This window comes from Argiope bruennichi, chromosome 4, assembly GCF_947563725.1.
Source record: "Argiope bruennichi chromosome 4, qqArgBrue1.1, whole genome shotgun sequence".
In the NCBI taxonomy this organism is placed as follows: Eukaryota; Metazoa; Arthropoda; class Arachnida; order Araneae; family Araneidae; genus Argiope; species Argiope bruennichi.
In genome coordinates this window covers 34,131,632-34,158,222 of record NC_079154.1, presented here as the reverse complement: position 1 = coordinate 34,158,222, position 26,591 = coordinate 34,131,632, and the positions used below count along the sequence as shown (strand labels likewise).

General features: G+C 25.0%; 1 protein-coding gene across 4 annotated transcripts; it reads right to left on the bottom strand.

The window, feature by feature from the left end:
- Positions 1-249: 249 nt before the first annotated feature.
- LOC129965475 (copper-transporting ATPase 1-like) lies at positions 250-25,969 on the bottom strand. 4 transcript variants are annotated; one of them, XM_056079374.1, is made up of 21 exons: positions 25,863-25,960; positions 20,908-21,140; positions 19,004-19,877; positions 16,662-16,799; positions 16,375-16,538; positions 15,802-15,963; positions 15,072-15,151; positions 14,079-14,244; positions 13,294-13,527; positions 12,544-12,684; positions 11,720-11,953; positions 10,895-11,035; positions 10,558-10,746; positions 8,967-9,149; positions 7,806-8,079; positions 7,386-7,541; positions 5,672-5,814; positions 4,958-5,161; positions 4,186-4,303; positions 3,999-4,101; positions 250-2,409 (listed from the first exon to the last, which is right to left on the bottom strand). In XM_056079374.1, the coding sequence occupies exons 2-21, from the start codon at positions 21,040-21,042 to the stop codon at positions 2,151-2,153; spliced, it is 4,098 nt and encodes a 1,365-aa protein (XP_055935349.1). In that variant the 5' UTR covers positions 21,043-21,140; positions 25,863-25,960; the 3' UTR covers positions 250-2,150. The 4 variants fall into 4 exon arrangements, with proteins under 4 accessions (XP_055935349.1, XP_055935350.1, XP_055935351.1 ...); XM_056079375.1 differs by lacking the exon at positions 20,908-21,140 and adding an exon at positions 20,022-20,151 and having other exon boundaries at positions 25,863-25,943; XM_056079376.1 differs by lacking the exon at positions 25,863-25,960 and adding an exon at positions 20,022-20,151 and having other exon boundaries at positions 20,908-21,037.
- Between the last annotated feature and the right edge of the window lie 622 nt (positions 25,970-26,591).

The following is a 26,591-nucleotide window of genomic DNA, read 5'->3' as shown; positions in this document are numbered from 1 at the left end:
CGATAAATGAAGTAAAAATTAAAATGACTTCTTAAATAATATTGCCAATAAGATGTAAATTAGTAAACTTATAGTTCAGGCATCAAGAATTATTCATCTAAATTTGTATCGAAATACAGCCTTGTTTCTGGCAAGAGATCATTTGCCATTTATTGACTAAAGTCAATACTGACTTTAGAATGTATGGGAAAATGTTTTGAAAAATAATGCAACAAAAATAAGCTATTGTAAATATTTTTAATAAAATATATATTTACATAAAATTTACATCCATATATAAAACATTTGGTCAATGCAACATCACATATAAGAGTATAATTAGCAAATTTAATATTCATAATTGAGATCTGAACAATTTGTTTCACTCGCATTGATTAAAAACCAATGAAAAGATTTGAAATATGACAACATTTGTATTTAATTCACACTTTTCTAAAATATGAATTCTCACAATATACATATCTTTTTCAAACTCGTCACCTGATTCAAATTTGACATGATTCTTAAAAACTTTTCAGGAAATTCAGTCAATATTTTTTTCACTTGCCAATATCACAATTATATATTTGTTTTCAAGCGAGTACTTAAATTTTTAATCTTGCAAAACATCAAACATTTTTATCCTTACAATCAGTCAATAAATCAAACTTAAAAGTGTCAAATTATGTTGAAAAGAAAAAAGGGTATATGAGAGTGTTACAAAAAACTTTATGAAGCACTATTCATAATTAATTTTTAAAATCTGTTTGCTAGAAGTTTGTAGTAATGAATTCACTAATAAAAAAAATTTGAATCAAAAAATTAAAATTTTTAATTTTTAAGTATTACAGCTTGACACCAGCAATAATCATTCAAAGGAAATAAATGTCAGTTGTTAGAGATATTTAAATGGAAATATTTTCATCAACGGATATGGCAACACTGATCCCTAAAAACAAAATATAAACACTGAGAATTTTATACTTTGATACTAAGATACACATTAGTAAGCTCTTATTAAAAGAAAATGTGAACACATTCATCACAGTAAAACTAAATCTAGAAACAGTTGTGCTGTATAAAAATTCAAAAAACAATATTTTAAAACATTTAATGTCAACTAGTCCTTTTTCTGTAACAGAACCAACACAATAGTTCTGCAATAAAATGGATTTAAAAAAATGGAAATTAAAAAGATCTAAATTTCAAAATTCAATAAGGTTAATTCATTTCCACATTTTAAAATTGTATGTTTTCCTCTGAGTGGCTAATAATACTGGTATAAAGTAGATAAACCTGTGAGAAAATAAATGTACATTTATTCCTACTATTCACAAATGTATTGTATTTAACAGTACATTTTATCACATCAGATCTTTTATAAATTTATAAGTACGTAAAATGCATTTTCATTTAAGAGCTATATGATTCCTGAAGAGTGACTGATTAAAAATAAATAAAATGTATAATGAATAAATATAGTATGAATAGTTATTGTATTTGACCAAATACTAAATCTTAAAGCATAATAAAAGGGTCTAATTGACATTATATATTTTAATATTTTGATATACATAAAACAGTTATAAAAATTTCACTGCTGAAATTGTCAAAAGAATAAATAAAATCATTTACATACAAAAATGTGCAAGTACGTAATTTAGAAATATCTTTCATTTAAGCATTTCCTCTCATTTTTTAAATCAAAATTATAAAGATCCAAAAGAATAACTGAAATACATAACATTCTTTATCACAAATATTTGTTCACATAAATATTTTTTTTTCTAACTATGATCAGAAATATAAACTCCTGTAATGCCGAAATAATCTCGATTTTGTCTGAATAGAATTAGATTAATATTAAAATAAAAAAGGTTCAAAATTTTCATTAATACTTTGCAAACATTATGAAATTGAACCCTACTAAAAAGATGTGTGGTCAGTGCATCTTAAGTACAAAATGAAAGCTATCTTTCAATTCAATTAATACAGTGCATCTTTTTAAGAATAATGACATATATACACATATATATCATTATCATTAATTCAAGCTCGTTTTTTCACCTTTGCTTGTCTATTATGCATAGATTAAGATAAATATTTTTAATACTCTCTTTAAAGCATAACAAAAAATCATAACTGTAATAAGCTAGCATTTTGAAATCTTCTTAAACCTCTTCGCTTCCAATGAATGTTTCCATTTCCTGACTTTCATTTTTGCTTTTTGTTTTGTTGCCAGGAACAAAATTCATAATAAAACTTAAATTGTTACTCTTAATCGAACCTTTGGGTTCAGGCAATTCTATATCATCCAAACCTCTATGAATTGATATATCATCTCCATTTTCAAGAGCATGTAAATGGGTTTTGTGCAGAACTTCCTGGTAGGCAGGAGTTGTCAGCTTTTCTTTTGTAGGCTTCTTGTACCTATTTTAAGACAAAAAAAGAATGTAATACTTAAATTTTATTGTTGCAAACAATTAATTTGTATATAGTAAAATATTCCAACACTTTACTAAATTATAACTGATTAATCCAAATTATACTAATAGAACTTTTTCATATAATAATTGACCATTATCATATATTTACCACAACTTCATTTATAAATTATATATACATGTGCAATAAATTTAAAAGATGTTATTTTAATTAAAGTTACTTAATTTCTATCATATTAAACATTTTACTTAGATCTCCCATGTCTTTTAGGATTTAATAGTTGTAACTAATTTCTTAAATTGCTGCCCAAGTAATTTTTCTTTATTTTAAGTTTTATTTCACTTTTGAAAATGGAATGAAGTAAAAGATCATCTTTTACTCGTTGGTCCTCTTTCTTTGTTATTCATCTGGACAAAACTCCACTGCTCTTTCTAATGGTTATGAACCAGGATCATTGATGATATCTCAAAACTACATTTCAGATTCATCTTTAGTTCTTCAAGTTTCTCCAATAAATAAATAAACCCTGAATAATGGCTTTTAATAAATCACTGCATTTCCTTCAAGACTCTAAAGTCTAACATCCATTGTATATATATACTTTTATCAAAAAAAAAAAAAAAAAAACATCTGGGGATGTACAGAAGCTCAATATTAAATAATGACATTATATTCTACACAAAAACAAGATACACAAGTAATAAAATACAGGCAGAGCATACACACAAAAAACAAATTGGTAATAAGCAACCATAACAATACAAAGCATTCAGAGAGAACCCACAGAAAATAAGCATTCCAAAGATAGACTTTGCTCAATTTCTCATATCTCCACTGACTATTTCTCAGCTTTTTATAGCTCCCACGGCAGGGAGCTAAATGTTCTATACCAAACACTGGTATTCAAGTCCTAATGGAGCCATCACCAAGAGCCTCGAATATTTTGATTTCTCCATTTTTATTACTAAATTTGTAAAATCAAATCTAAAGTTGGAGGTTGTACTGATTTAGGCATCCATTACTGTATCTGTAAAATTATCTTCTTTACTAGAAGACTTACTATGCGAGGATACAATATTAAAAATTCAAAGCAATATATAATATTTGATCAAGTTTTAGTTGTTCCTCAACCTTAATTTACAAAAATGACTTGTTTGGAGAACTTAATGTTTTAACTGATGAATGTAATTTGTTCTTTTTACAATTGCTTAAGTATTTTTTATATTATAATAGTTTTTGAATATAGAGAATTTTAAGCAATAGTATAGAAGAATATACTACAAATTATTACACTGCTATTCATTATTTGATAACTGTTCAATGTATGAATAAATTGATGAGATTTAGTGTTCAATTAGTACTGAAAGAACATGAATTTGTTAGTTATAAATATCTATAAAATAATAACACTTTATTCTACACAAATTTAAAAAAAAAAAAAAAAGCAAAGCTTACACAGAAGTAACAAATTGGTAAAAAATAACTAACACATTTGTTAAAAATAATTTGCACATAAATTAAAACAGATATTTGCAACTAATTACTTAAAATTATTTAGAAATTAATAAACTTACAGTTTTAATAGCAACGATGAACACACAACAGATACAGAAGAAGCTGCCATTGCTGCTGAACCCATCCAAGGTTTTAGAACCAAACCCCATGGTAGAAATACTCCTATAAAAGGATGAATAATTTTCATACAAGTTATAAATAATAGATAAATAAAATAAAAAATTCTTATGGTAATTGGTATCTTACCTGCTGCCAATGGAATTCCTATGATATTGTACATACTGGCAAATATAAAATTATATCTTATTCTTTTAACAGTACGATTTGAAAGGTCAATAGCACCCACTACATCTAATAAATCATTCTGAAAAAAAAAATACATATTAGTTTATTATATAATTATTCACTCAGAAAAACTCATATGGATATCTACTCAAATATTGTTTATTTAGGATGGTTATATTAACTTATTCTTTAACATATTTCTATTCACATAAGTTTTGCACTCGTTTAAAATTTTTTATTTCAATCCATTGTTTATTTTCATAATTTTCAAAAGAAAAGAGGGGAAAAAAATCAAACTTATGAAAAAGTATAAAACAAATCATGGTGGCAGCAATAATAAAGCTGCTTTGTTTTTGCACCGTATTTTGCAAATAAAATTCTTTATTATGCAAGCAGGCAGAATAATTATGAAAATAATTAAATCTAGAATTTGTAAGATTCTGAAAAAACTATTCATTTATATAAATGTAATTTATATTCTAACTGAATTTCAATTTACAATGTGCTAATCAGAAAATAAACCCATAAGCTGATGAATAAACCCAAATGATTAAATATTAATATTTGATTCTAAGATATGTTAATATAAATTCTTTTCCCAGAATTTGAAAGAAAATTAGAAAATTTTCTTTCAGCAGTTTTTTTTCTTCTGAAAAGCTTTATTACTTTGGTCGAATTTACAGTTATTTTAAGTATTAATAAATTATGGACTACTACTGAAAAGAAACCATACCCTAATAAGTACGACATCAGCAGCTTCAACAGCAACATCTGTTCCATTGGCTATGGCTATGCCTACATCTGCTTTTGCTAGTGCTGGTGAATCATTAACCCCATCTCCAACCATTGCAACTTTAATACCCTTCTCCTGCAACTGCTGGATTTTTTTAACCTTATGAGAAGGTAAAACTTCGGCAAAAACTCTGGAGATTCCAACCTAAAATATGAATCAGTCATAAGCGAGTATCAAAATTTCAGCATTTTTTAAAAACAGGTAATTAAAAAAAATTAAATTCAGCCAGAAAAAAACATAAGTAATTTATTTTATTATCAAATTAACTTTTTAAAAATTATATAGAGGAGTTTATATTATATTTAGTAATATAATTTATAATTCAATCAGAAATAAAGATAATAATTTATACTTTACTATTATACTATTAAATTAGAATGTAATTTCTATAATTGAAATACATAATTTTTATTTGTTTTTGAATTCACTAAGGAAGATTCTGGCTAAATAGTCTAAAGGCACAAAACTATTTTGAAGCCTATTCCCTTCCTTATGTTGTGTATCTGCCATCAGCTTAGTATTGTTTATATGTCAAGCTCAGCCGAGGGCATATTTGAGGCTTCCAAGGACATGAGCAAACATTTGTGTGAAAAGCCCTCACTGTGTTTAATATTGAATTCAAAGCATTTTGAAAAATAAAATAGAAAATGATACCTGTCTAGCAATAGCTGCAGCAGTTTTCTTATTGTCACCAGTCAAGAGTATAACATCTAATCCCATTTTCTTTAAAGTATACACAGCTAGATGGGCTTCAGGTTTAACTGTATCAGCTACTGCCATCATACAAACAAGAATACCTGAAAGAAATTGAAAATATCTCTTGAATAAAAACTTGGAAAAAAAAAAACTCTTGAAATATGTTTAAATACTACGCAATTTTTCTCTTTTTGACAGATTTCAACAAAGTTTGATACACATATTTTTAGCACATTATTAATTATGCTTTTGGAATGCCCAAACTCTAAAATGTTGAAATAAGGTCAAAACGTTTTAAATTTTCTCCAACATAATTTTGAAAACATATCACCAAACAAAAACTAATCTTATTCCAAACCTTACAATGAGAAATGTAATTTTTCAAGAACATTGATTCCATTTTTGTGTTTTTAATCAATATTTCGCAGTTAAAATATTAAAATAATTTGTAACAATTCTTTTTTTACACATATTAAATATATTGTACTGTTTAATCATATATAATTTAATCATTGCCAATAGTTTTCTTCATTTTTGTTTTTATTAAATAGAATAATTGTCATTTGGTATGAAAGAATAATAATTCATTTTTTAAATTTTCATTTAAAAAGGTTGTAATTTCCTTTACTGTCTGATGCAATTTCATCTCATATTTTAGCATATTTGCATATAGCATAACAGCTTTTACTTTTTTGATATTTTCTATTTACTGATTTTTGAAATGTTAGTTCATTGCATAATATTTTATTTCAATTGATAAATTTCTCAGTTGTATAGTGCTACTGTATATGATATTGCACCAGCTTCAAAGTTAAATTTTTAAAAATGTATAAATGCGTATTTATTAACTTTCTGTTTTTTAATTACAGAGTTTTGGCATTTTTTTTTAACATCATAACACATAGAAAACATTTCTTTTCAAATTAACTATTATTATCATAGCAGCAAATCATAACTGAAAATCCAAGTAGTGGATTTTGATGCCATTATAATAATTTCGAATATCAAAACCCTTAAAACAGATCAGATGTGAATGTGGATCATAAATTTGGTCAATTTCTCCAAAAAAAAAAAAAAAAAAAAAAAAAAACTACAACAACAAAAAAGACTGTTCTTAAAATTTTTAATTTTTTAAACTAAAAAAACCCCTAGAAATTTCATTATTTCCACTGCCAAGTTCAGTTCTAAAATAAGATTCTAAGCAATCATTCTATTATATATGTTGAGCAAAATACTAAGAATGTCATTTATTCAAAATCATCAATATAGTAATTATTATTAATAATAGGTGAATATAAAAAATTGAAAACTGCACGAAATATTTTGCTTTTTCTTACAGAATGAATGAATGAAAATGGAACTATTTATATAATAGCTAGTACAAGCATAAATTATTAAGTTTCACATTGTTGACAAGGGACATTAATTTTGTAAGCTGGCAAAATTTAACATACAAAACATAATCATTAATATGGATATAATAATGACTTTTCATCAGCTCAAAAAGCAATGCAATTATACTTCGAATTGTTTAATAACAATATTTAACAAAGTCTAAAATTCTGAGAAGCATAACAATACATCATAATTTGAGCTGCTTTAAATCCTTTTAATTTAGCTTTATAATCATAAAAAGTAAAAGTAAAAATGCATAATATTTATAAACCATTACCATCGATGGCACAAAGAACAGCTGTGTGACCTCTTTCTTCATGGTCAATCATAATGGAATCAATAACTTCAGATACATGCAATCCATTCCTTATCATCCATTCCCTGTTGCCAATCAATACAGTATATTTATGATTGGCCTCCTCCTCACTGTTATCTTTAATAATGAGAAAATTATGTTTAATAAACACAGAATTTAAATTAGATAACATTCATACTCAAAAATGCCAGTGTTTTTTTTATAATATTTAAATTATAATTTAAGACATTCTGGATGGTGAAAGGTAACAGAAAACAATATCAGGTAATAAATGTTGACAGTAAAATTAAATAAAAACAAGTATATATATAAAGTTTCGAAGAATTTCATAACTTTTTGTAAAGTACGTCTGAACATAAAAGTGAAAATTATTTGAATTACCTGCTTCATTTAAATTCTGAATCAAATCGGCAGCAAGACTAGAAGCATTGTGCTGGGGTGAATTGTGGATTTTTCGATCAATTAAAACATTTTCAAGTACCTCACTTCTAAAGTTTAAGCTGATTGTGCTTCTTCTATTATTAGTTCCAACAAGATTTTCAACATGTGGTTCTTCTTTTAGCATGTGATGGATATTAGAAACCTTGCAACGAAGACCACAACCTGGTACAGCAGCAAAGTCTTCACATTTTCCAAAAGTTTCAATTTGTAATGCCTATAATATATGGAATTTGCAGTTCATTATCATTTTTAATATAATAACTATACTTTAAATTTCAATGGTACGGTTTTTCGTTGTTAATTGTTTAATCAATACAAATATTACAAATTAGTTTCATTAATACACATTTAAAAGAAGGGAAATTCTAAAATTTTTTCCTGATAACTTTTAAAAATATAATTGCCAAAAATAATTTCTAAACTATTTTAAGATGTTAAAATGTCTAGTTCTTTTCATTTTGAAATCAAAAAAAAAAAAAAAATATTTTTTGCATATTTTTTTTTATTATTATTATTTAAAGTTAAATAGTAAATATTCTATTTATTATCTGTACAATTTACAAGAAGAATAAATAAGTAAAGTGACTGTATCATAATACACAACAAGCAATTAAAAGATAGATTGCTTATATTTATATTGCCAATATAACATTATGAAACTTGATTCTACTGAGAAAGTTCATGCACACAATAAATTGAACAGGTGTAAGGTTATAAAAAAAAAAGCTTTAATTTCTATCACAATTTGATTTTGTCAAAGATATGAATATCAAGGAAATGAAATTAAACATAACTAATATTCTCAGTAAACTAGCTAATCATCAAAGGAAGTCATGATAAATAATAGCAAAACTTTCGGGTATATTTGGTTTGTTGAGCACTTATTTTTCATATGTATTTTTTTTTTCCGATTTTTCCTCCTGGTAAATAAACTAATCATCAAAGACCCATAGTATTTAATATTTTTAGTAACAATGTTTATAATGCAAAGAAAAGATGAAAATAAAAATATGCATATATAAAAATTAGTTTACTTTCACGACTTATATTAGAACGAAATATTTTTTAATGTAAACAATAATTGATGATATTTATGCATACCTCTTTGACAAATGAAGTTATAGCAGAAGCAATTGGATGTTCACTGTTAGCTTCTGCAGTTCCAGCCACCGCTAATATTTTTCCAAAAGAAAATACATTTTGATCCACAAACACAGAAATGCGTGTCATAACTGGAATACCACGAGTAATTGTCCCAGTTTTGTCAAATATTACACTTTTCACCTAAAAATATTAACAATGAAAGAATTAAAATAAGATTGCGAATTTTTATTTTGGTACATGTTAAAAGATCATTAATCAGAATAATAAAGTTTCATTTTAAAAGTTAAATAAACACCTTTTTTTTTTTTGTTAATCCAAAAAATTAAATGAAGGGCTGAAACAAGTCTTACCATATATAATAATTCTACTAATTTAAGAAAATGAAATGGGAAAACAATGATTTTTTTTAAAAAAAATCAGAAATTTAAACATATATAAGAAAGAAAAAAAAAATCAAAACATTTGTTCACAAGTGCAGAATTTTGATAAGAAAAAATAAGAGCACAAAAATTTAATCATGATGGGGAAAAAAAGCAAGAGTATAATTTAACCTGGTAAGTAAAAAGTATAAAGGGAACACAAAAAGCAAAGGGAAAAGAATGTTTTTTAGTTAAAAACTTCACACTTTTAACAATTTTTCTTTCAACAGAAAGTTTCGAAATTTGAAGAATAGCTATTTGAAAACCTATATCAATTATCTGCAATATATTTTGCAGGTAGTTAGTTGATTTTTAATAATATTTTGTAAACACATCCATTAATTAAACGAGGCACCGAATTAAATGCAAATGTAAAAATGTTCCATGAAAGAGTTTGGAATACTCAACTAGCAGTTTGTATTTCATTGTTGATATCTGACAATAAATAATAAGAATGATTTCTGTGCCACATATATTTAAATTTTGGTGATTTTAATAGTTACGCACTTAAGGACAATTTATAGTCCTAACCCTTCTCAAATAATCATTATATATTTAGCTTCCTTCTAGAATCGTTGTTAAAGAACATATAACAAAATGTAATTATTTCTTGATATACTTCTATATTTAATAATTTGACTTCTGCATGTCACAGAATAGCACACCAAAAATTTCAACAATTTGTCAATCGGCTGATGCTATTAACCTTTCTATAAAAGACTCAGAAACTTCAAACCCTTTTATATAAGAACTTTCCCTTAGCTAGTTCTACTGAGCAGAAACAATGATACAATAATTTATAATAAAAAAAAAGGGAAGATCAATTTAAGGTAAAATATCATAAAATCAGGAAGTTCTTTGCAGTAAATAAATAGGTTTGAAAAAGGAGCAAAGGAAAATGCTATACTACTAACGAAATGCATTAAAAAAAGTTTAAAATGAAAATAAGCATTCCACTTAAGTTATGTAATTAATTTCATTTGTAGCAATGCAAAATCTATATATAATTGTTTTTGTCAAATATTATCAATCAAATTTTTTAAATAATGGTGATTATGCAGGTATATATTTAAATATCCAAATTTTTCTACCTAAATATATAAATGAATTTAAAAAGGTTATTTTGAATGATTTTTGAGCCATCAAAACGTGAAACATTTAAAATCTACTTTATGAGCCAATTCTAATGCTTCAGCTCCTTTTATCAGGATTCCATTTGTTGCACCAACACCAGTACCAACCATAACAGCAGTGGGAGTTGCAAGGCCCAATGAACATGGGCAAGCTATAGCAAGAACTGTAAGAGCACACTGGAAAGCGAACTGGAAGATTATTTCTGAATCTGTGGCATTTTCTTTCTATAAAAAAAAATTGAAACATTTTGTAATGTGAAAATCAATAATAATCTATGGAACTTTCTCACAATACAACAAATATTTTTATTATTTAACAATCAACAATTATTGAATGCTTATAATAAAATGTACACATATATCTGACACTTACATGCTTTTTATGAAACTGTCTCACTGACTCAATTGAAAGGTATCCAGCAGCAATCCATCCAATCAGAGTAATAACAGATACTGCCACCACAACTGGTACAAAATATCCAGCAATTTTATCAGCCAATTGCTGAATTGGAGCCTGAAATTTAATAAAATTTATTACTAGTGTTACAAATTTTTTATCATTACATCAAAACAATTCTTTATTTAATCTAAATATTTTTTTTAATTTCAAATATTATTGTTTTTAATTATTATCTGTACTTAACCTTTAGGTTTACATACAATATATATACTACAGTTGAGATATGTTGATCAAATACATTATAGACAATCTAGCATCATATGTAAATGAACTAATGTTTAACAAAACATTGAAATTTGCTTGAATTTACCTAGGGAGAAATTAGTACATTTTGTTTCATAGGGAAGAAGGTATAACACATAAGATTTTATCAAAAATAATTATATTCCCAGAAGAATCATGAAATTATCCACAGGATAAAAAAGGAAAATATTGAAAAAGTAAGAAATCACCCCATGCATAAACTTGGTTTAAGAAACGTATTAAACATATAAGTAACAATGTATAATAATTGTTAAAAGTATAAAAAAGCATAACTTATACTAGTTTAAATATTTATTACACTCATTGATAAAAATATTTTAGCCTATAACAAAAATAAATTACTAAAATAAAAGTTGAAATGTAAAATAACACTAGCTATAAAATTCAAAATGACCTATCATATTTAAACATAACATTTTATTGCATAAGAATAGTTGATATAAAAATTTAATATGTTTAAAAAGAAAAAATTACCTTTGATGTTTGAGCTTCTTCAACAAGTTTCACAATTTGTGCTAGAGTTGTATCTTTTCCAATATGAGTGGCAACAATAAGTAACAAACCATTCTGATTAACTGACCCACCAATTACTTGAGATTTGGGCCTTTTTGGCACAGGCAGAGATTCACCAGTAATAAGGGATTCATCTGCCATTGAAGTACCAAAAAGCACTCTTCCATCAACTGGTATTTTTGCACCAGGAACCACCTACCAAAATTTTTTTGTTACAGTAATAATGAATGATAAACTAACAACTAATTAAAAATGACTATATAATAATAATGATTTCATGATAATAATAATTTGCCCACAAAATCATTGTTCTATTTTCTAAATAAGATCAAGATATCATAAGTTCGAATCCCGCTAGAGACAATGCGATTCACAGTTTGTGTAAATATTTAATTTCTTGATTTTATGTTTTCCTTTATTTCATGTTCCAGAAGATTCTGGACCTTTCTTTAGTTTACCAGATATGTGTTCTGGACTTTTCTTACTGTCTCCAGAAAAGTCTTCTGGAACTTTCCCTGCTAGTATAAAAGCAGATCTGTCAGTCACTGTGTTCTGAGTTCAGAGTTGAGTTAATAAATTAGTTTAGCTCTACTTGTGTGTGCAATTGCATTCCACATTAAAGTACCTACGTGACAATATGTTTAAAAATATTCAAATCATGCATCCAAAATGAAACTTCTCTAAAAAAAATTAAATACACATAAATTTAAAAAGAGTAATTACTAATTATATTGCATAAAAAAATTAAAATAATCTCTTTAATCAGGTTAATGATAAATCAATACCTTTAAAACATCCCCTCTTTGGACAAGTTCGACATCAATCTGCTTTTCACTCAAAATTTGCCCACTTTCATCGACTTCAACAAGAGTTGCTTCAGTTGCTTGAAGGGATAAAAGTTTAGCCAATGCTTCTGATGTTTTACCCTAATACATAAAAAAATGAAAAGTCCAGATAAAAATCAATTTTTACATGATGCCAACAATAAAAAAAAAAAAAAAAAAAAAAAGATTTATTGAAAAAGAATTTTATGAGCATCTTATTATTTCCATATTTTTCTTTTCATATATGTCAAATGTTATAAATATTTCAACTTACATGAAAAGAATATAAATTAAATTTATTTAAAAAGTTACATGCATTACAAATTTATTTTTACCAAGTTATGTGCAAGTATTATTTATATTATATATGCTAATCATATTCTATATACAATCTATTGATATTAAATAACTCTAGTTTTTACCACAAAAAGTTGGGGATGAAACAATACTTATTTATTCCTGAAAATGCTTTAGAAATCAGCGGCCTTGATTTTTTTAAAAACAAAGCATAATTAAATAATGTAATCTAATAACACAACGTGTATTTAATAAATAAGAGAATCACAATACTAATGATATTACATAAAAATATTTTACTGCACATTTATTGTAAAAAATAACACATATCACCAAAATGTGGATAACAATTAATATAAAAAATTTACTTAAATATACAATAAGATAAAATTTTAGATAATCAGAATTTCTTACTTTAGCAATGTGCTCTAGCCATCTTCCAAGTGAAATAAAAATTAGTAACATAGGAGGAGTTTCAAAAAATGTTTTAGGACTATGATCTGCTTCGACAATAACAAAATATATAATTGCAGCAACACTGTAAAAATATGCAATGGTGGTAGCTAGCATGATTAATACATCCATGTTTGCCATGCGATGTTTCAAAGCTTTGTAGGCTTGAACATAAAAATATCGTCCACCATAAAACTGAAAGAAAATATGAATTTAAAAACTAATAAAAACATAAAAAATTAATATCCAACAATGAATAATGCATTTGTTAGTTCTCTACATCAATTCAAATAATCCAAAGCTATCCAATCACTAGCTATAAAAATTAAAATAATTAAGTACACAATTTTACGTAGACCTATAAAATTATTTAAGAAAATTTAACACATCATTTATGTGCAAAAATTATGGTAAGAAAATTATTTATTTAATAGAAATTTATATTTTTCATAGTTTTAGACTAAAAACTAAGGAATAACTCATGGACTTTTTAAAAAAAAATATCTGTCTCATAATTTTTAAATACTTGCTAATATATTTAATGAATTTAGAATGAAAGAGCTATTTGCTTTAAATATTTTGATTATAAAAATAATCCAAATATATTTTGTATAAATTGTAAACTGAAGCATGCATGACAATAGAAACCAGTCTCTCAGATATTTGTCAAAAAACAAAATAATGAATTATGAATATTACAAAATTAGTAATGAATGAGTTTAAAGCAAATGACATAACATATTTACCTGTACTGGAGTAGCTAAGAGGAAGAGATATAAATTTTCTGCTGATAGACCAGGTATGACACAACATGTGGGATATTTGGTGGTCATCCTTATAACCATGTAGTACATCATTACTACCATGGATGGTACGCCAAAAATTAATGAAAGATAAAATGAATTGCGCCACCTAAAATTTATGTTAAAAATGAAAGTTATCTTTTCAGAATTAATACATAATATTTTTGACATACAAACAAAATATAGTTAACCCAAATAGTAAAAGATAAAATAAAGTATTAAATAATATAAAAAAAATACTCCAAACATTTTTCAAGATATGCTATGCAATATCTAAGAAGGTGTATTTATAAATCAAAATATTTTGTTCTAATTATGAATATACTTTTTATTAGAAAATGTAAAAATAACTTTATTTTTTGATGAATTAAAACATCAAGCATCATACATATATAGTTTCAGCATTATATTTTTGAAATTTTTGTTATCAAACAAAAGTTTGATAAATGTAAAATCCAATCTAATCACATCACCAATGCCATAAAAGTAGGGAAACCAGATTTTAACAGAATAGAATTTTAAAAACAGAAATTTTTAAAAGTAAAAAAATCAGCTTTAAAACAGAAACAGCAAAAGATTAACATTTGTAATCCAATTTATTCATTTTTTAAAACAAAGCGATAGAAAGTGAAGACTTTTCTGGATTGAAATCTTTAATGTTCAAAATTTATACTCACAAACACAAAATATTACATAAAGTTCAATTACATAACTTTTTCACATAGATATACATTTTATGAATAATGTTCAGTACATGCTTTAAAATAAAAATGATTTTAACAATCAAAATTCAAAATTAAGGGTAAAAATTCCAATAAATATATAACTAAAAAGAGTTTAATTAATATGAAATTTTATGAATAACAGTGTAAAAGGTTTAATAAAAAATAAATAATATCCTATATTTTTAAGATTTTTAAAAAAGCACAAACATACTTTCGAACTTCTTCTTTTTGAAGGAAAAAAGTTGCATCTCGAGTGTGATCTGACAGCGGATATGCATCAAACCCCATGCTCTAAAAGAAAGTGTTATTTTGAAAAAAGTTGCCATTGCATATTAATACCTTGAGCTTTAAATTTACATATGAACAAGAGGAAGGAAAAATGGAGATATAGCAAAAAAAAAAAAAAAAAAAAAAAAGGATATACATATACCTGAACATACACAAAGCTCAAATTAAAAGAATTTCAATTGAAGAATTCTTATTATTCTATTGAAATTAAGTAGAGGACTAAATCAAGCAAAAAAACATGAATTCAACAGATTTACAATTTGATGGTCACTGTAACAGATAGCAGTACATATTATATATGAAATAAAAAATTTTCAAACAAATTGATCATATGATTTCTCATACATTTCTCTTAAATCAAGACAGTCGTAAATTAAACCTTTAATACTTTTCCTTCCCCCACAGAAACAATTCAGTCAAAACAAAAAGATTAAAAAATTTATTTAAAAATATCCATGATTATTTAACTTTTAATAATGTCATATATTTGAAATATCTATATGGTTTACTTTCTAAAACAGATGAATTTTATTCAAAATATTTTTTAAAACTAATTTCAATCTATTACTCTTACAATTAAATAATACTAATTGTTTATCAATGCTAAATTTATAACGACAAAAATGCAAAAATATTCTGAAGAAAGATCTTACTTTAATTGTATCTATTATATCCCGTGGCCCAGTGACTTCAGAATCAAACTTGAAATGACCTTGTTGCATAGCAAGTGCAACAGATGCAGATATGATACCAGGACTTTTACCAACAATTGTCTCAATTTTGTGCACACATGATGAACATGTCATTCCACCTATCTATGAAATAAAAAAAAGACATGTTTATGAAATGACAGAATAATAAATTCAATTTTAAATACAGATCTTGCCCTACAATTTATCACAAGACAAATAAAAGTACAATAGTTAAAAAAATTATTAATTTTGTTTAATTATTTCTGTCAAAAAGTTTTTTTCTTCTTTTTTTAATTAGTGAACATCATTCCAAATCAAATCTTAGCAAATAATAACAGTTTAAAAAAAAGTGAAAGTAATTTTATAAATTATAAAAAACAAATTTTTTAAAAAGAAAATTCTTTGAAAATTTAATTAACCATCCATAATAATAAAGCAAAAATCTCCAATTCCATTTTTAAAAAATTATTGAAGTGAATAATTATACAAAATATTAATTAGCATTTTAATTTATTGAAAATTATATTAACTCACATGCAAATTTAATTCTCCATATTCAGTGGATACATCATCCAGTACAGTGCTTGGATATCCAAGATCTGTAATAGCTGCAGCTATATTTGATGGCAATACATATTCTGGATCATACTTCACTTCAGCCTTTTGTGCCATTAAGCCAACTAATACTCTATGTACACCTAATGTAAAAATATTGACATAAAATGTAAATAAGGATTTAAATATTTCAAGTTTACAATTAAGAGTTAAATTAAAATTTGAAAATTTTAAATATTATAATATAAAAAAATAGGGTAACAAACCTTCAATTTTTATCACATTCCTTTCTATAGCAGCAACACAGGAAGCACATGTCATACCATTAATACGAATAAAACATTTTTCCAATTCATTATCAACATCAAGTTGCACTTCAGATTTCTTATTGGAAGAAATTTCTTCTAGGGGGAGAAAAGTAAATATACTTTTTAATTCCATACATTTTCAAGTAATGTCATTATGACGACTCATTCATATATTAGTGAAAATAAAATAATAAAGAGAAGAAAGACTGTAATAGAATGCATAGAAGGGGGAAAAAAAAAAAACTTTTATTCTTTTATTCCTATTCTGTTAAAGAAAATAAAGAGGCCAAAACTTTTAATTTTGAGATAAAATTCTTCATTCTCTCTCTCTCTCTATTATATTATATTATATTATATTATATATATATATATAATTACACACCTCAAATGAATGTTTAAAAACTTTATTATATTATATATATATAATTTAAATTAATGATAACATTTAATCAAAACTAAAAGGAACTGCTGAACAGATTTAAGAATTACCCCTACTGGCCCACAATTGTTTGATGGGCCTTGGGACATCTTTATCCCACCTTTTTCAATTTCAATAACAGATAAGGAAATTGTATTTTTGTTTTGTTTTTAATGAATGAATTTATTTTACATATGTTCATTGAATGCTAAAAGTTTTCTTTAATTATTATTATTTTTTCTTTTGTAGACCATTTCTTTGTATTTACTCAGAAAATAATTTTCTTATAAATAAAAATTTTAAAAGATGATTCGAAAACGCACCATTTAAAATTTTTTAAGAACTTCTAATTTTTAAAGTATAATAATTTTTTAGAAAATGTGTTATATATTTGAATATGCATTAAAATCGTTTTTGCAGTAAAGTGACAAAAACTAAGTTTTGTCTTACTGATTAAAAATGATTAATTGCTGATTTTAAAATGATTAAGCTTAATAGATTTCTTTTTAATAAGTAAATAAAAAGTAATTTAAATTTCCTTATCTGTTATTTAAAAGAATTTCTTTTTAATTTCAGTAATAATTTTCAATTATCTGTTTTATAATTATTTCTTAAATAGAAGCAAAATAATTTTTAGAATACTGAAGATGTTATACAATGAAGGAAAGAGCCATTTTGAATTAATGGCCAATAGTATATGTGGCTTATGCTTTTTGTTAAATATCAAAATTTTGAAACTCAACAAAAGATACTTCTCTATTATACTGATAATAACTAAAATGCACTAAATTTAATGAACTTAAAAAAGCAGTATATTTTGGTAACTTCTCAAAATATTATTTCTCAGATGAGTATATCAAAATATTATTTTTCAAAAGTATCGACTTTTTATAACATTCTTGGTGACAGTTGATGTCAAATTAATAGAAAAGCATATACAAAGATGGCTTGAAAGCTGGAAAAGACATTTCTCTGTCCAGATTAGCTCAACTTTTTTTTTTTTTTTTTTAAGAATAAGTTGATGTTTATTAGAAAAAAGTGCCAAGATATTCAAAGTAGTTACTAAAATTAGCCAAGCTGAATAATTTTTAAAAGAAAATATAAATGAAAATTTATTTATATTACCCTACTAACTTTTTAAAACTAATATCTGATTATGAAAATGAGTAAAGGCTACAGTGAATTGATGAATAAATCTTATGGTCAGATGACAAAAACTACTTTTCTTAAGTGTTAGCTGGCATCTTATTTTACAGGGCTAGCCTAATCTGGGAATATCTGATATACAATGATAGATTTAACATAGACAAATCTTGGAGAGAACTGGATTAAGAATACAAAATTAATTTATTTCAAAACTGTATGTTTATAAAGCAAAGTATATTATTCATGACTTCAATTCTTTTAAACACAAGTAATCATAAACAAGAAAGAAAATTACATAATACTTTAGAATTAATTATTAAAAACATATAGTAGTATGAAAGAAATGTGCTATATTTATATATTTCTAACAAAGGTATGATTATCTAACAGGAAATATTTTTTAAGATTATAATCACAACACCAGGTCTTTGAAATAAAGAAAATTATATAATGGACATGAACTTATCTATTTTAAATAAATGTTTCATGCTACCCATAAGCATTACAATTTCCAAAACCATTCATAAATTAGTATGTCTAAAATAGTTTTAATCATGAATTTAAAAAATTAACAGATTACCAAGCAATTAAGAGATATATTTTCATTATTATGCAAAATCACATATTTATAATCTGTAACCTTATGTTGTTCTCATTTAAAAAACACAAAATGCAATTTTTACAATAAGTTGATCTGAAGACAAAATTGAAAATAAATAAACAAATAAAAACTTACTTGTTTCCTTTATTCCATTTTCTATAATTTTTGCTGACTTTGGAAGTAGTTTTGCACCAGGAAGATCATTTACAGATTCCACATGTATCTCTTTACAAATAAAGCCCATTGATTGAATAGAATCCATAATATCATTTGCAGAAATTAAATTTGGCATATAGTAAACATTCATTTGTTTTGGGTTTGACATTGACTGAACACAAATAACCCCACTGGAATAGAATAATTGATCTTCATCATGGGATGACCACTCTGAAGCACTGGGAGTTTGTATGTCAAGTACAATAAACTGTGGTTTATCTTTTGCATCAACAACTTCTATTACCGATGTTCCAAAACCCATATCATAAATAATATCCTTAAGCTTTTCTGAAGTTGTAATGCTAGGGTTGTACCAAATGGATGCTATTTCATCAGATAGAGAGACGCTAATTTTGTTAACTCCTGGCTTTGAACCAACAAGATCTTCAATACTTCGTACACAGGAGTTACAAGTCATTCCTTCAACACTAATTTTTACAAATGCTTCATTAAATACAGTTAGAGATATAGGTTCTGCAGGAAAACCTAGTTGAGTAATTATTTTGCAAATTTCATCAAAATTTATTTGTTTAGAATCATAAACTACTTTAGCTAGCCTATTTTCAAGGCATACCTTTACACTACTCACACCAGTGTAACCAAGGACATTAGATTCAATTTTCCGAACACATGATATGCAAGTCATCCCCTTGATAGCTGCAGACATTCTTTGGATGTCTGGTTCATTAAGTGAAACTTCAAACCCCATTTCTTCAATTTTTTCTGCTAATTGAGTATCAGAAATGATATCACTGTCGTATTCAATGTCAGCTGATTTGTTTTCCAAGGAGACCTAAAAGAAAGATAACAGTAACTTTTAATAAAAAACTTACAGTGCAATTTATTTAATTTCCAAAGAATCAACAAGCAAAGTTTATACCAATCAATAAAACTATAATTCATTTTTAATAAGTAGAAAAATATAATCAATACTAACATATTTATATTTCTTGGAACGCCACATTTTGATGCTACCCTTAGTAAGAAGTTACTTCTTGAAGTGAAGACGGCAAATGAAAGGTACTTATTTCACGTCCTAGATTTTCATCCTTGGAGTAAGAGGATTACTGTAATCCATTAATATATTACAGTGTTTAGATCTTATCTCCAACTCCATACATGGCCACATATAGTAGTATTAAATTACATGTCTCCTTAAATTAATATTACCCTTTTTTTTATTTAAACCTCCTTTCATTTTGTTTATTTGAAGCACAATTAAAAGCTTACTTTGAACCATTAAGTAATCCCACATTATTTCAATATAAAAATTAAATTCTTGTAATGTATACCTGTTTTTTTTTTTATGTAATCAGTCAAAAAAATACAGTCCAAAAAAAAATTTACTATATTAATTTAATGTTAAAACTATACAGTATCATAATAAACAACTATGGAATAATATATTTTCATGCAATCAAATAATAATAAAACAGAAAACTTTTAAAGTAATTTACTTGAACTTTATACATATATAAAAAAAAAGAAGAGGGGTTGGGGAAGAGAGAACTAAAACAACATGCTTTTTAGAAGGAATAATCCATTATTCTATATGGAAACAAAAAATAAATATATAATAATAAATCAATACTAGAAGTGAAATATTTGCTAGTTTAATTTATTCTTAAAACTATATACTATATCTAAAATGAAAATGACAGATAAAGCAAAATAACAAACATATTATTTTCTAAAATAGTATGCCAATTTTGAACACAGGGGGAAAAAAAGAAAAGAAAAGGGGTGAAAAATTTTCAGAGCATGCCATCCAGAAAGAATAAGGAATAACAGAACAATTATTTTAAAAAGAATAGTTTTCCTACTTTTATCCATTGTACTCCAGGAACAGTGCTAATATTCTGTTCAATTGTATTGACACATGAATTACATGTCATTCCCTGAATTTCAAAAGTTTTAGTGAGTATTTTCATTTTGAACTCTTGATAGCCTAAGAACATCTTCTAACTGAAGAGTATTATGCTAGGAGTGACTTCCAGGAAGTCCTATATATAGACTCTTTTTAGATAAGCTGTTTGGCTGAGGTGTATGTACATCTCTACAGGAAGAAGACAATACATTAATTTTAACCTTATGATGCAGAAAGAGTAATACAGTTAAACATAGAACAACATCATAGGCTATCAGAAAAATAACTTTGTAAAATTCAAAACATTGAGTGAAGTAGACACTAACTTTAAATAATTTTCAAAATTTTCTTTAAATAATTTTTCAATCACAATGTCAGGAATTATGCATAAAAATCCTAGATTAAGCCTGATAAATTTAAAGGTCTTGACCAATAGAAAAGGTACATAATTCTGGAAAAATTGGTTGGTTAACCTCATAAGTTGTTTGCTCTGCATTTAAGAAATCTTATCAAAATGTTGAGGAATAACAAATAATCAAGTTTATCTGTACAGATTTAACTTATTTTGCTGACAGATATGCCTATTATTATCTTAACTGAGTTATAAGAAGAAAGAACAAAAATTATGCACAGCATTTATTTTTATCACACACAATTTACTTACAATTTAAGTACTTGGATCTCATAGATGCCTAAATAGATTTATATAAAATATCCCAAGATCACTTTTGCTTATAATATTTTTGCGAAATATCATCTTTGAAAAGGATTTTTTAAATAAACCTTTCATAATACATATGAATTATAAGATGCGCTCATTTCAAGTTTTAATCCCTTAAAAAATATATTGTTCTACTCAAAAAATAAATAATTAAAAGTATTAAAATAAATAATAAGTCTGCAACCATAAACTTTAAAATATTGAACCATATTGAATATTATTTTTTAAGCTAGTGTTTTATCCATTAAATAAATATCCAATAAATATAAAAAAGCAAGTCTAAGAAAAGTAATTATATAAATAATAAAATTACTGCATTTTTTAAAAAGATGACAGAATAAGTTTAGATGAAATGACTCGGACACTGTATAACATTTTTAAATGAAAAACAAATTTACATATATATATATATATATATACACACAAATTTTTTTTAAATATTTATCAAGTTTTATTACTATATATATGTGAATATAAGGTGGTTATAAAAGAAATATTTAAAAGAATCAAGATAAAAAAAATTTAGCTATTAACCAGAATGATTTCTTTTTAAAAAATTTAAAATTGCAAGCATATCTAATAGCACATTAGGAATATAATTATTTGAGAAGTATTTATGATTTATTGTTTTTACTAAATAAAAATAGTCAATGATTATTTTTATTTATTTTTGAAAAATATTTACATATTTTTAATAAAGGAAATATATACAAAGCTCTGTTTACTACACATAACTTTATTCAACTACTTTTGTATTTTTCACAACATAAAAAAAGTGTTTTCTATGAAAAAGGAAATATGAAGATTTTATCTTATGCAGATACAGATTGTGAGCTTAGAATTTTTAATCTAGAATCCCTAACTTTACATTCATTATAAGATATATCATATTTTTGAAGTGACTGAGATTCTACTTTGTAGAATAAATGACCTAATATTTATATATAATATAATAAATAAATATGATTTCTTCAAATTATTAATGTAGAATATTCTATTTTAAATAAATTTTATATAAATTTGGTAAAAAATCAAAAATTAATTTCTTTTAATGATCTTAAAAACTTCTCCCCCCCCCTCAAATTGTGCAATCTTTTAGCACTCTAAAAAAAAAAAAAAAAAAAAAATAGGAATATATTTTAGGAGCATTCTAAAAGCCTTAAAGAAAAATTGTTTTATTATTTTTTTTATGTAAATTACTTTTTTAGTTGAGGGCTATTGTATCTAAAATGTTACAATATAAATATTTCAGCTTAAAAATTTTTTTAAAAAATCACTAAAAGATTATCAAAGTACACTCCATTCTAATTGGGGAGAAAATGTGTCCCCTATATCTTCTAGAGTTAAATATCATTAAAAAGTAATACATCATTTTCTGATATTCTTACTCAGAGCATAAATGGTTTAAAAATCACAGCTTATCACTTCATAATTCTCAGCAGTTTCACATCAATGTTACACATATGTCTCAACTTAATTTCAGGGGGATTTAGTTAACAGACTAACAGTTAATGTTGCTGTGGTTTATATTAGTTAAAGTACAAAAAAAAAAAAAAAATGAAAAAGGTATTTAGCAAATGCTACACATAAATGGCATTCTATACCTGGTGCAATAAAATATTAATGAAAAGATAACAATATTTAAAAAGTAATTATCAGAAATGTATGAACTTGGAAAAGTTGGATTTCTTAATGAGGCACAATTTTATCAAACTCAGTTCATATTTTTCACTAACTACTGAAATGGCAAAAATCATGAAGTCTTAAAAACATATTAAATTAATTTCTAAATTTAATTCAAGGTTGATGATTATCACATGTGTGTAAGTTTAATTTTTAGGTGATGTAAAAGAATACAGGTTTTAAAGAAATGCTTAGTAATCACATCACTTTTAAAAACCATACACATAAAATGAATAAAATTAAGGGAAATAAAACATTTATAATATGTATTATTAACTAGACATTAACTTGTATACCAATGATTTTATAACATAATGTTTTTAAAATAAATTATAGGAGAAATTCATCTACCACTGTAGGTCAAAAGCTGTACAATTATTTCATTATTAAAATAGGATAAGAAAGAAAAAAAAAAAAAAAGAGAGAGAAAACTTTTCAAGAAAATTAGAGATACAATTGCTTTTCATAAAACACAACTAAAAACCCATAATAATAATTATTATATTAAAGCAGAAAGGTATATTAGTTCCATTTTATATTAATATAATTATTTTATATAAAAAGCTATATTACATATTCTCTATCTACCAAAGATACAAAGGCATGAAATCTTTATAATTACTGTTCTCTCTCCCCTGAAACAAAACCTAGAGACAACTGCAATCAGCTTTATATTAAATATTAAAATGGTTAATTTATTATATAATATAAATGAACCATCATATTTATGAAAATTTAACATACACAGTTAAATCAATTTTTGATATTTCCTCACTATAGTTGTACCCAAGATTCAATTACCAAGAAACTGAGACATATTACAAAAATGGTGTGAAATGTTGGCAAAACATTGTTAAAAATATTCTAATGAAACATGCAAGTGCTATTTTTTAGCTAGCAAATATTAGAAATCATAGCTGCAATCTTGATATAATTCTAAAATCAACTTGTAATTACAGGGGCTACTATAATTAAAAAGAAGGTAATCTTTTAAATTATGAAGAATTTAAAATTTTATGTTTTCACAATAAAAAAAATAAATAGAAAATAACATGAAAATATCGATAAATATGTCTACAATGAAGTTTTCCAGTAAATAAATTTGCATTAATCATTTTCTTTTAAGAATTATATACATTGTTAAAAATCAATATCTAAAATATTTTGCAAAGAAAAATATTCAATCTCTTTTATTTTTATTTAAAACTTTTGGCATTTCAAAAAATTTATGAGATTTAGAAAATCTTTTAAACAACATGAAAAAATAATAGCAAAATTTTTACATTTAAAATAAAGCAAAATATTTATGCTAAGCACTTTAAAAAAAATTAATTTTTTTAAAAATAAATTTTAAAATTTCAAGAATAAATTAATACAACTAACAGAAAACTGCAACTTAAAAAAATGCATAATAAAGGCTTCTTTTAATAAATAACCAAAAGCAACATTAATTTTCTACTTAAAAGTTAAATATATATTAATTTGTAAACTTTTTTTAAATCTTTGAACTATATCAAATGAATATCAAGAGCAATGGGGAAAATAATATGAAAGTGGAGCACATAAAGTGAAATCAAAATACCTGGTGCATTACCAGGTAAAATATTTTTACCTCCTTTATATAAAGAAAAATATTTTTAAAATGACAAATTACTATTATAATTTTAACATTTACTATTCTTTTTAAAAGGCAATGAATTATTTTACTTAGAAATAAGCTAGTTAGTAAAATGTATTTAGCTAGCTATTAATCAAGCATCGTCCATACCATACTGCTCCATAAAGGAGAAAGTAGGGCACTTTCTCTGACCACTAAGAAGCCCTTAGGTGATTCCAAAGTCCAAACAATCCAATTCTGAGCAACCTGACACTTTTAGGGTCAACATCTTTGCATCAAAAATTGTCATAACAATAAACGACATTCATTACCTTTTTAAAAAAATAATTAGAAACGAAACTGAAAAGTAATATATATTATTTTATAGATGAAAAAAAACATTGTTATAAATAAAAAATCTTTTAAATCTTCCTTAAAAAATTGAAAATACTGTTAAATTGTATAAATATTAAATTTGCTGAAATTATATGTAATAAAGTAAGAAAGCAAATATAAAATATAGATAAAAATGTGATAAAATATTTTTATTGTTATTTAAAATGATTTTTATTCAGTTTCATTTAGATATTATGTTTAACAAATGCAATACTAAAGAACAGACAACAGCAGTACTTTCAGATTAATGGCAACTATAAAAATACATTCTCAATATGCCATATTTATAAAAACTTAAGCTTTACGATTTCATAAAAGGGAGAAATTTCAATTTCTTCAGTGAATTCGGTTCCAGCCCATTACCTCTGTACCAAGCACATCCTAGTACTCTTTGTATTCAAGAAAACTAAATCGTGTCATTCAACAAGGATTCATATAACAGAACACCAAAGAAATAATTAATTGAACTAAAACGAATGATATGATACAATAAAATTTTTAAAAATACACTTACGAAAAGAGTTCAATATCACCTCACAATCAGCTGAACCATGTTTCAAAAGAAAACCTTTAATAATAGCAGAGCTACAAAAATGATTTTTAGGTATTAGCCAATGAAATTGCACGTATTTTTGACGTCATAGTCAAGGAGTTCTGGCGCTTTTGGCGTTAGCGACACTTCAGATTCATAGATCGAGACTAATAAGATGTGTTGCGGAATTTGTCAAAATAATGCAGTTATAAGCAAGATGATCAGTAAAAAATAATATATTAAAATCTATCACATGTTACATCATTTCAAATAACTGATTTTAAAAGTTTGTTTTTAATAACAAGGTGTATCTTTAAATTTTTTTCATTTTACTTATTACTTATTTTATACCAATAATCCTTATTGGTATAAACATTAGTAGTAGAAACATTTGGCAGTGACTAACATGATGAATTTCATGGTATTCATCTTTCAAATATTCTTCAGTTGTTTTTTTTTTAAATTTTTATTTTTAATATTGAATTTCTTCATTTAGTGATAATTTTGATTTTTAAATAAAAGTTTGAATATTTCAAATGAATCAAACCTTTTAAATTTATTTCCTTGTTTTTCCCCATTTGTGTAATGAAATTTGACACAAAAATACTTTGCTTATCAAACATTATCAGTGAACGTAAAGCTTGATTCAGTTTAATCAGCTTTGTAATCAGAATTTTTATTAAAAGAATGCAATACAATGTGGTTTTTAAA

Coding starts and splice junctions, on each gene's coding strand:
- LOC129965475 (XM_056079374.1), bottom strand. CDS start 21,042: ATGTTCTTAGGCTATCAAGAGTTCAAAATGAAAATACTCACTAAAACT. Junction 12,685..13,293: donor GGCTAGAGCACATTGCTAAA/GTAAGAAATTCT, acceptor TTTATGTATTAG/GGTAAAACATCAGAAGCATT. Junction 9,150..10,557: donor CATTAGAATTGGCTCATAAA/GTAGATTTTAAA, acceptor TAATATTTTTAG/GTGAAAAGTGTAATATTTGA.